Below are 11,238 nucleotides of genomic sequence, written 5' to 3' on the forward strand. Positions count from 1 at the left end.
AAGTAATATTAAAGTAGGAAAAACACGCAAGTACCTCGTACCTCAAGGCATCGCGAGTACCTTAGGCTACAAGAATGACGAAAACCAAATTAACTTTTATTTTTCACCATACTAGATAAATTCACATGGTGTATATATACCTAATATGTTAGGTGCAGCTGAGAGCATTTCTACAATGTTGGAAATCAGCCAGCCAAAGAGCCAGGTGCAAACAGATATATAACATTTTACGTAATGATTATACACTTGTTCTACTGCATTAGATGTAAATGTATGTTATTGAATATTTCCTGTTTCATTAAAAGTAAGAGACACTTTCAGACATACTTGTTACATATCTTCATTCATAAATTTACAATAAATTCAGAGAACATATTAAAATCAAGGTAAAAATGCAACATACCAAAAAATCAGTCACACTTGTTGAATATACGAAACATTATTTATTTAGTGTCCAAGTGTGTGTGTGTGTGTGTGTGTGTGTGTATATATATATATATATATATATATATATATATATATATATATATATATATATATATATATATATATATATATATATATATATATATATATATATATATATATACTGCAAAGTTAATCAAGCTTCATAAAAAATGACCAGACAGTTGTTGTAACGTTTGCAATTGTCTTTCACTCTTTTTTTAAAACATGTAATGGATATGATCATTCAAATGTGTATTTGCTCTTACTTGAATTTGAGCAATTCGTGATCTTACGTCGTAATTGAGACAGTAGTAAATGTGTCAACTGTAGACTGGTCCGGTTGTACAGATACACTACAGTACAACATGACTGTGACAAACTCAGACTCTGTTGTGTTGTACAGAAATTCTACAAATTGCTGCTTGGGAATTTTTACAATTTACATATATTACAATGGAGGTAAGCAAACTATATTTTAGACGTTTTCGAATTTGGTATTCAATATTTATCTCCTATTTGAATAGGATCAGTTTGGTACAAGACTTCAGTGGTTTCACGTAAATATCTTTATAAAATCATGCAGAACATTGCTTATGAAAATTATATTGGTACCTGTACATATTTATCATTTCCTGTTTTACGAAAAGGTACATGTACTTGTCTTACTTATAATAACAGTTCAAACACAAGTAAAGTTGAAATAACTGGGAAGAAATTCTAAAAATATTTGTTAACAATAGCTTACACTCTAGACTCTGACCATTTTTGCTTTAAAGTAGGAAATATTCTTCTCTCTTTTAGTATGATTCAAATGATATTACTTACTTTATATAATCGAATAGACAGCAGTCTGAAATATATTGACAGTTTGATAACCTTTTAGCTTACACTTACATAGGGAAGTAGTCTTTTCCGGTTTTCGACTTGTCAAACGTAAATTTGATTAATTGTTCGTTAGATGAAGATGAAATAAAATTTGAATAGTATATTTTTCTTTCTTTTTTACTATCATACAACTTGGCATATAAATAGTAATCAATGTTTGGAATCTAACAAGGACTTTATTTTGGGCAGAATATTGGCGTAGGAAAATATCACATGTTTCGCAATTCAGAATTGATTTAGATTAATGCTATTGTTTTAGCATTTTTAAAACAATAACATGAATGTTGCATTTGTTAACTAATGTGAACTAGTAAAATGATGATACTTGAGTTTCAGAATTTGTTTTTAAAATAACATTTGCCTAGTAAATAATATTTTTATAAGCTTTATAAAGTGCCCGTTCTATACATTGATCTGTTTGAAAAAATCACTAAAATCAGTTTTTCGCTCTTAATAAATTGTCAATAAATTAGCTTTTCTGTCAATTTATATCTTTTTATAAAGTCTTCCTAATATGTTAAAATCAGAAATATCTTAATATGGGAAGCATAAAAAATAATCAAAATATCTTCAAAGTTTAAGAAAATTAGAGGAAATGGGGGCTAAGCCATATCGATTACAGTTTCAATATTTATTTCAATTAAGTAGTATATGCTAATAGACATTCTGATGTTCTATTATTTTATTGAAGAATAGAATACTCATATCTTACACAGATGTTTTCTACTTAACTGCAAAGAACTACATTTATTTTCATCATCCGTTTAGTTGGAAAAAAAGGTAGAGACCCTGACCTAACCTTTGTGCAAAAACAAGAAATTCAAATTTGATTAAACTGATAGTCATTTGGTTATATGATCTGTTTTACTGAGTCAAAATTTCATGAATTTCTTATTTTAAGAAGTATGTTTGATAACGAGAATACTCCTTCCTTAAAGAGATGTTTTGTTCCTTTGAAAAATCCCAATTTCAAAAAAGCTACTACAAAATGTTTTTAGTTTTTAAGGTCTTACTGTATGACATTGTGATTTCGTTGATCACCTTGACTTTAGCTTTCCCGAGTCTACAAATCTATGCTCTTGAGATAAAAAGTATATATATCCAGAAACATATAAGTAACCCCTTTTTGATATGTCTTAGGAATGATCTTAATTATAAGAATTATAATTGTAAACTGTTCTTTTTACAATATGTAAACTATTTTCAGGAAATGGAAAAACACACGCCCTTACAACGACCAATTATAGTTTCTTAAACAATGTATGGGCAACAGGCGCAGTAACCAGATCTTAGAGTATGACGAAGAGGGACAATTTTGAGAGAAAAGATACAAACAATTGCAACTCGTATTCTAAAATCATAATAGCTATCATTCCATTGTCATGTGTAACTGCTGTCATTCTTTTTTTCTTTGTTTTTGAAAGTTTTCTAAATTATTTATTTAAACATTAAAACTAAATATCGAATATGTAAAAAGTATATGCTTCACTACATGTAGAAGCAATCAACCGGAAGCACGCTTTGGAAATGGTACAATCGTGAGAGAAGTTATACAAAGTAGATGCAGTTCGTTCTTTGCAAAGAACTTGTGCATTGGTGACATTTATGCCAAAAATGCAGGAGGAAGGTTTATAGATTAGAACAAATGGGGATGGGTCAGTTAGAATTTAAAATCCGTCCCCTTGTTATCTTAGCATCAAGTACATCCCTTTATACAAATGATGCAGCTGTTAATACGGAAGACTTCAGTTGAATGTACGGTGAATAATAATAGTGTTCGAACGCCTCGTAAAATTCCTTCTACATTTAAAAACATCATTCTTCCTGTAATTTCTGTTGAAAAAACGAAAGCGACGTGCATTATTTGTAGCAAAGAGTCAAAGGGTTTGCGAACTTTGAAATCGCGTCACGCGATACTTTTTATAGTTGTAATATGTTCCTGGTTGTAAATAAACTCATGTAAAGAACATGTATCGTATTACAGAAAGTAAACGGAAAATAAAATTTAAAGATAATCAAGCAAAAAAAAAAAATACGTCAAATAAAAAAAAATAGTCATTATTCGACAACTTCTAAGAAATTGGGCATACAAATAAAACTTTGATAAGACCCCTGGAACAAACCAGGAGGTAAACGGCTTTTTTATTTGGTAATTTGATGTCTTCTATCAATAACCTTCATATGTAGAACAGGAAAAAATATCCTTAGGACAGAAGTTTGAAAAAAAATGAAAAAAATGTGCAAAATTGATACATTTCATACAAAATCCCATAGGGTCCGATGTTAAAAATTAACAAACGTTGAGAAGACCCCCTAAACAAACGATCTGGTGAATGTAAAATTTTTTGTTTTAAAATGATTGATATTTCAGCAGAAACTCATGTAAGAAATTTCAATAAATAATCTAGGTCAGAACAAATTAGAACCTGCCTCGTTAAAAAGGAATACTGCCAACCGAGATAAACTATATGCAATGATCATCTTTGAAACGGCAATGAAATATATGCAATAAATCAGATATGACAGTAACAGCGTACACCGTTTTTCTAAACATTTTGTTGTAGTTAAGAATTAAATGATTTTTCTAGCCGTTCCTTCGTGACATAAAACATGGTGGAGATGCTTTTCATTTTTGTCTTTATATCTAAGTGACGCCATATTTGGAAATACACTACCTGTCAAATTTTAGATTATAAAACGTATTGTATTGTAACCTTCATTTTATTTCTTCGAGTAATTTGATTACATGTTATGAGGAATTTTAATGCAAGATTACTATCAATTTGTGTCCTTGGTAAAGGTAAGAGGTCAGGGATCATCAATTATACGCAATGAGAAACCCGTTTTCAACGAAGCTGAGCGTAATATCTTTTTCCACAAAGAATCAAAGTACTGAAAGTACTGAAAAGCGCTAGGCCGGTAAGAAAGTGTTAAAAATATATATATTGATATGAAAATACATGTAAAGAATCATATTGTTCGTTATTGAGAAAAATGCACTTACTCAGAATTCTGAAATGATGTAGATTTTGGATATGCCTCAGTTATACAATGCATAATTTTTTAAATGATTAATGTATGCTGTCGTGTTACACTGGAAAAAAAATGCTGATGACTTTTTAAAAAATCATTATAAAAGCATTTCGCAATAAAGGTAAGTGTAACTTTATTTTTGAAGCACAGAATGATTTATCCATTTGGCTATAAAGTCAAATTTTCCAATTTACAATAGAACAATCTGCCTAAAAACATGTTTTTAAAAAATGCTTGGTTTTAAAATTTTAGCAATTTCTGGAAATCGAGATCTTTTGTAGTAATTTTATAATGATATTGCTTGTTAGTTTTAAACAGATTTTGCTACTGTTTAGCAGAGCTATAGAGTACTTGCTTCTTGTGAAGAAAATAAAGTAAAATAAGATTGTCGCCAATAACGATCAAATGATGATTAATATTTATTTACGATGTTAATTTGATAATTTTCATCATTTCTTTGTTTTTACATATGACAACTTCCAAACCAAAAAAAAAATAAAAATGATGAAGACTAAAAAATACAATGGCAAATTACGATACCAATATTATTGCAGAATAAAAAACCAAAAAGTTTTGACAAACGTAAGATGATACTGATCGCATTACAGATCTGCCTTGCAGGGAATACTACTTATTCTTCAAAACATAAGCTTTGGTATTCAAACAATATTTCCAGCCTTATTTTACAATACACCATGCAAAAACCCCTAATGTATTAAACTTACCGGATGTTAAAATATCAAAATGGAGTCGCTTCTTTTCATTTAAGCATCAACTAGACGGTCTCTTCTGGGGTATATTTTATGGTATATCATTGAATTTGATCAAGTCTAACTCACATCTTATCAGACGTAAAAAGTATCGTGTTTTTAAGTTTTATTAAAAGGATGCCTATGCAGATGTCACAACAGTATTTCACCGTAGGTTCACGTCAAAACCTAGCTGAGGCAAAACCATTCCCGAATTCTCCTTCGAATTTGGGCCATTTACGCCTGCGACAGGAGCTACCTTTTTATGAGATGAAAAAAAAACCTGTGTAAGATGTCTAACTATTCACGTTTTGTAATAATGCGAGCTAGGTCATTTTTTGTGATGCGTGTTGTTTTTATGGGAAGAGGGGTGATAAGTTCTTGGCTTGTGGTCTTGTGCTTTTCAAGCACACGTGTAACTTCGACGCCAACAAACTCTCGTGCCTTGCTGGATGTACCTGTGTTTTTGCTACTAAATTATAGAAGAAGTGTTGTTTTAAAAAATATCAAAAGGATTCTCGCAGAAGTTTATTTTGAATTTATAACTTGTATATTAAGATGCACATTTATGGTAGGGATATATAGTAAACTTTAATACTATAGTGACACCTGCAATACACACAATTAAGGTCTGCCGGAAAGGCCCGAGAAGTTGCCATTGGACGGAAGAACTGTTTTCACCAGTGTATCAGAGGTCGTATTAAAGAAACTTCGTACCCATGTAATAGGGTACGGGTTCTTTTAGAAAAAAATGAACACAGATAGACAACTTTTAGATTATTTTCAACGTTATCAAGCAATATTAAATTGGCAAGAAGTTTCATTTTCATTATATACCAATATAATGGGTACACTTATCACATAATACGCGAATTCATTTAAACTTCTAATAGTTATACTTAATTCATAGCAATCTTGAATCTTACACATCACTTTAAATTTTTACTGTTACTAAGTTTTTTTTATTACTGTATAATTTGTCCATACTGCACATAAATTAAATCAGCAATAAAACCATATTTACAAATCAAACGAGGTTAGCTGGTATAACTTTATAAAGATTATTACATATATTTACTGTAGTATTTCAAGTAACTCGACAGTTATGTTTTTTTAGAGATGATATTCAAATCATTGGTTTTGGATAATTATAACATTACATATCAATGCAAATTGATAGAAAAATATTCCTGAAATATTGCATTCAGAAAACGAAGCCTAAAATATTGTTAATAAAAAGCAGCACAAATTATGGTGGAAAAGGTGTTAATCGAAACATTTTGTATAAAAAGTTCTGCATTTTTTTTTTTATAAAACATGGTGTTCATAAATGTCACATATTACATTTAAAAACACTAAAAATCTATTAATATTGTAGAATTATTCTAATTATTGCTATACACCTAAAACACAACTTAATTCATATAACATCCATTTTTTTCTCGAAATAAATCATCATGATATGGCTTTTGGACCACCGGTATCTGATATATAATAATGACATTTAAATAAAAATTATTGTTAATTTAATACTGGTAGAACAAATGCATCTGTATGCAGGATAACTTGAAGATAATAAAGTTCTACCTACTGCATAGTTATGATATTTCCAGAGTACGACTTCTCCAGGGTACGACTTCTCCAGCATCCGCCAGTAGGTGGCGGTATATAGGAAACGCGAAAACGAAAGTGGAAGTATGTTTAGAAATCTGGCGACAAAATAGCGCTTCAGCTATGCTAAGGCCTTAAAAATCAATTGCCTACTTTAACTAAAACGATACCAAACGCTTTATCAAATAATTAATTAATTGTAAATTCTTATCACAACTGTGTATCTCCTGATTTATTCATAACTGCAGGGGAGATAAATCAAAAATTGCAATGACAAAGCAAACCATAAATACAATTTACAAACGTTTTCTATCCAATTAAATCAGGAACGAGTAGCCAGCGATTCTTTATATGAATTAAAAAAATATTTCATATAATTAAGAGGGGTAAACAGATGTATATGTACATACTTAACTATTTGTCAATAAGGAATATATGGGGAGCACCATATATTAGAATTATCAAGGAAACATTAGCAATGCATTTTAGATAACTATATAAAATACATAGTACATAATTTATGTTCATATTCTACATAATTAAATGATCAAAATCTAATTTATCTATTTTGGTTATATCGTTTTTGATTAAAGGGGATAAGTATTTTTATTAAAAGCCTTTGTAAATATGTATGTTAATACTTATCATTACATTAGTAAATAGTATTGTTATACTTTCATGTTAAATACTGAAATCTGATTTGTTTAGACGCAGTTCATAATCTGTTCTATTACCCTCAGCGTTAGCAACGCACTTAGCATAGGGTAACATTACGAATTTTTACATGCGCAAAAATCATGCGCGTACGGTTTGCCTTAGAATTTACGTTATTCCTATCTAAAAGCAGTGGTGTTTTCTTTAAAATATAGACATTCAGTATAACAAAATAAATAGTGCCTGTTTGGGAGGATAACAGTTGAAATTGACACCCCGAGAAAACCATTGTCAACCTCCGCTTCCCTTCGGTTGACAATGGTTTTCTCGGGGTGTCAATTTCCACTGTAACCCTCCCAAACAGGCACTATTTATATATTTGTATGTTATTTAAAGATAAAGTGAGTTGTAATTTATTTTATTTTATTTGGGACAGAATTGAATACAAATATTTCAACACCCCATGCAGCACGTAGACAACTGATTATCAAAGGACAGGCCTTTGGAAGAGAAAACAAAACATTGTTTCATCATCATCCATAGAATTACGTGTTGAAGTGCACAAACAAACAGTGTACTTAATATTTTGCAATGGCACTACAATTTGTACACTTTTACTTTTAGGTGTAATGTGTCAGCGAGTTTCAGTCTAAACGTTGTACACATTACACACAAAACGTTAGAGTGGCGGCCGCTATCGGCCTTCGTAGATAAGAGGTCTAAGCCAATACCTGCAATTAAAAAGAAAAATGTGAAAATAATAAATGACATTCATCAAGGACAGTTCAAAATATCACGAGTGTCCATATACATTTATTGATCACATCCTGATTCTGCCTATCTTCCGGGAACATAGAAATATTTCAATGCTTCAAAATCATTAAGCAGGGTTTTGAAACATTTTCAAATTATAGTTTCTACATTGTTGTTTGTTCTTTAGTGCAGTTGTTTTACTAGCATTTACATATAATGGAAATCGTCTTTCAAATGTTTATTTGCTCTTACGTGAATTCGTGCAATTCATGTTCTCATATTGATATTGGGACAGCAGTTAATGTGACAACTGTAGACTGGTCTGGTTGTACAGATATACGACAGTACAACATGACCGTGACAAACTCAGACTCTGTTGTGTTGTACACAAATTCAACGTCCTGCTGCTCGGGGAATCTTACAATCCACTGCAATATCGGTAATTTTAATAGTTTTGTATACATTATATATATGGCATTGTAGTTATTTACCAGTATCCTTTAACAAAAACATTGAAAAGATTGAACGAAAGAGCGAGTCATTATTCTTTTAAATCATATCCGGACAAATTACATTTGAATTTTTTATAGTTTATATCAAACATCAAATACCGGTATGTATATGGAATGTTTATTAGAACAAGTAATGAAATATAAGTCGATTGCGTAATACATTCAAGAGGCCGAAAGACGTTTCTCAATTTTAGAGAAATTACCATCAAAATGACTTCTATTTATTTGCATTTAAACGTATTTAAGCCGATAAATTCAGAGTATATAATCAGACCTTAATTTTTGAAATACTATAGATAGATACTCTCATGTTGTGTCATGTTATCATACATTAAAACATACAAACACGAGTATTTGAAAAAGACATAATAAATATCGTAACAAAATAACCCATGAATGCTCAAAAGCTTATTTTTAATGGCATCCATTTATGAGTAAATATTAATATTTATAAGTAGAATATTTTGTAGAATACTTTAAATTTTCCTTATTATAGGAAATGTCACACTGTCAATTGAACACTTATAAATAAATGTTAGCCTCTTTTCCCTGAAATCTTTCTATCCTTATAGAAGAGTATCATGTATTACTCCTGAATTACGTAGTGGAAATCTTCACATTGTAGAGATTGGAAAAATGAAAAATGATTAAAGATAAGTCGCAATGGACCTTGAACGTTCCTAAATAACCGTTTATACATTAAACCCCTGCTTATTGCTCGTAAAGACAACATTTGTTCATATAAGTGGTATAAACAAATATCATAAAAGATAAAAGATTTAGTTTCAATATTTTTTTTCAACTCGACCTTGATCTTTGTCCGAGATAAATTTCAAACACAAATGTTAATTTGAATGATTTTAAATTGATTCCAGATCTCTGGAACCTAAAGGAACAATGAGTTGTCCTGCCCATGTCCTGTTTTTTTTCTTCAAAGTTCAAGTAATCGGAAGTTAAAATTTTCAAGAAATGTACATTTTTTACGTCGTAAATAATATAAAAGACATTATTGTTCTAAAAATGGCGTCTTCTTGTTTTTATTTTTTGTTCTTGCAAAGATACCTTTACATGTATATGCAACCAAAAGTTTAAACAGTCGTCGAAAAAATGTTTAACTTTCTTGTGGCGCCGAAATTTAGAAAAGATTTATAAAAATTAACAAGAAAAAAACGGATATTTTAAAATATTATAAAAAGATCAATCATTCAATCAAAATTTTTTATGATTTAAAATTTTATGCTTGGAAGAAATTATTTTTTGATGTTTTATAATCTAAAACAAAAACGATTAATTTGATCATTATTTCGTTCTTTTGTGCATTTCTATTGAAGAAAAAGTATAAGGTACACAGTACGTTTTGTAATAAAGTGAATCTTTTTCTCTTTTTTAGGGAATGGTATGACTTCACAGACTTTAAATATGACGAAAAAAAGTCCCTCAAACACTGTGACGGCCACTGGAGTCTATAGCAGAGCCCAGAACACCACACAAACTGACCAGTTGGAGAAAAATACGAGTAAAGCTTTCTCTAACACTCTGATTGCTGCTATCATAATATTGTCATGTGTCAGTGCCATCATCTTTTTTGTCCTTGTCTTTTCAAGTCGGAGACGTACCCCACGTTTTGACTTCACCGCGTGTCACTTACGCTGATTTGAAATTAACAGTCATGTTAACTCAAAATGTTATCAAAACTTCCTAATTTTAAAAGAGCGTTTCGTGTATTGTTCTCGCCTCTTGATCCGAAGTAATTTGATATTCACTCTCCAGAAGATTATATAGACTTAAAAGGAGTGTGACATCATAAAATGAGAGTCAAAACCTATGTTGTGCATTTGCATACTTTGCATAGCTTAGTGATGGATAATATTTTCAAAAATCAAATCTTTGCTGTTGAAAAAATTGATTTTAGAAATTGAAATAGCATTGGTGGATTAGAAGTTCTTAGTCATGTACATGTACCACTAAGTTATCATATGTTAATTGGTTAAGAGCGACTAATTATGCTGTGGTGAAAAATGTAAAAGATACCAATTAAGCTAATTAAAACAGATATTGTAACATCTACATGTACAAGAGATAAAAAACGATACTGTGGTGTCAAATAACTGCTACAATTATCCGTATGAATGTTTTATGAGGTATACGTATTTATTCATATATTCTTAATGTTCGTGTATTCTAATGTCAATAAATGCTACATTTTTATTTTGTGATTTATTTTGAAACAGGACAAAACATCAAAATTAAATCAAAAACATCTCTTTAAATTTTAATTCTTATAAAATTAATCATACACACACAAACCTTAAAACATAAGCATATTGTACATTGATATTTTCTTTGAAAAGGTTTTAAATACAAAGCAACACAATATCATTTGTTTCACTAATATATGCTTTTATTATTATCAATTTTCCAGTGACATACTTAGGATAGGTCTATTTCAGCCCCGCTCTTTCTTTGAGCACAGTTGTTTGCTACACAAAGCGTTTGGTTGAACTAGACGTGCACAGTAGCTCTGCAAAACTTACAAGTTTCTTTCATACCATACATGTATAATCGACTGCCTTCTGACGGCCAAAAATGATACA

The 11,238-nt window shown here is 30.2% G+C and overlaps 1 protein-coding gene across 1 annotated transcript; it reads left to right on the top strand.

The window, feature by feature from the left end:
• Window positions 1-8,274: 8,274 nt before the first annotated feature.
• LOC128186566 (uncharacterized) lies at window positions 8,275-10,776 on the top strand. The gene is made up of 2 exons (XM_052856388.1): window positions 8,275-8,571; window positions 10,035-10,776. Exons 1-2 carry the CDS (start codon window positions 8,349-8,351, stop codon window positions 10,295-10,297), a joined length of 486 nt encoding a protein of 161 aa, XP_052712348.1. The 5' UTR covers window positions 8,275-8,348; the 3' UTR covers window positions 10,298-10,776.
• Window positions 10,777-11,238: the final 462 nt, after the last annotated feature.

The sequence above is a fragment of the Crassostrea angulata genome, chromosome 6 (genome assembly GCF_025612915.1).
Source record: "Crassostrea angulata isolate pt1a10 chromosome 6, ASM2561291v2, whole genome shotgun sequence".
Taxonomy (NCBI): domain Eukaryota; kingdom Metazoa; phylum Mollusca; class Bivalvia; order Ostreida; family Ostreidae; genus Magallana; species Magallana angulata.

Bases quoted from the DNA above. Each gene is read 5' to 3' on its own strand.
- LOC128186566 (XM_052856388.1), top strand. From the start codon at position 8,349: ATGGAAATCGTCTTTCAAATGTTTATTTGCTCTTACGTGAATTCGTGC. The intron at 8,572-10,034 runs GTAATTTTAATA...TCTCTTTTTTAG, and splicing joins TACAATCCACTGCAATATCG to GGAATGGTATGACTTCACAG.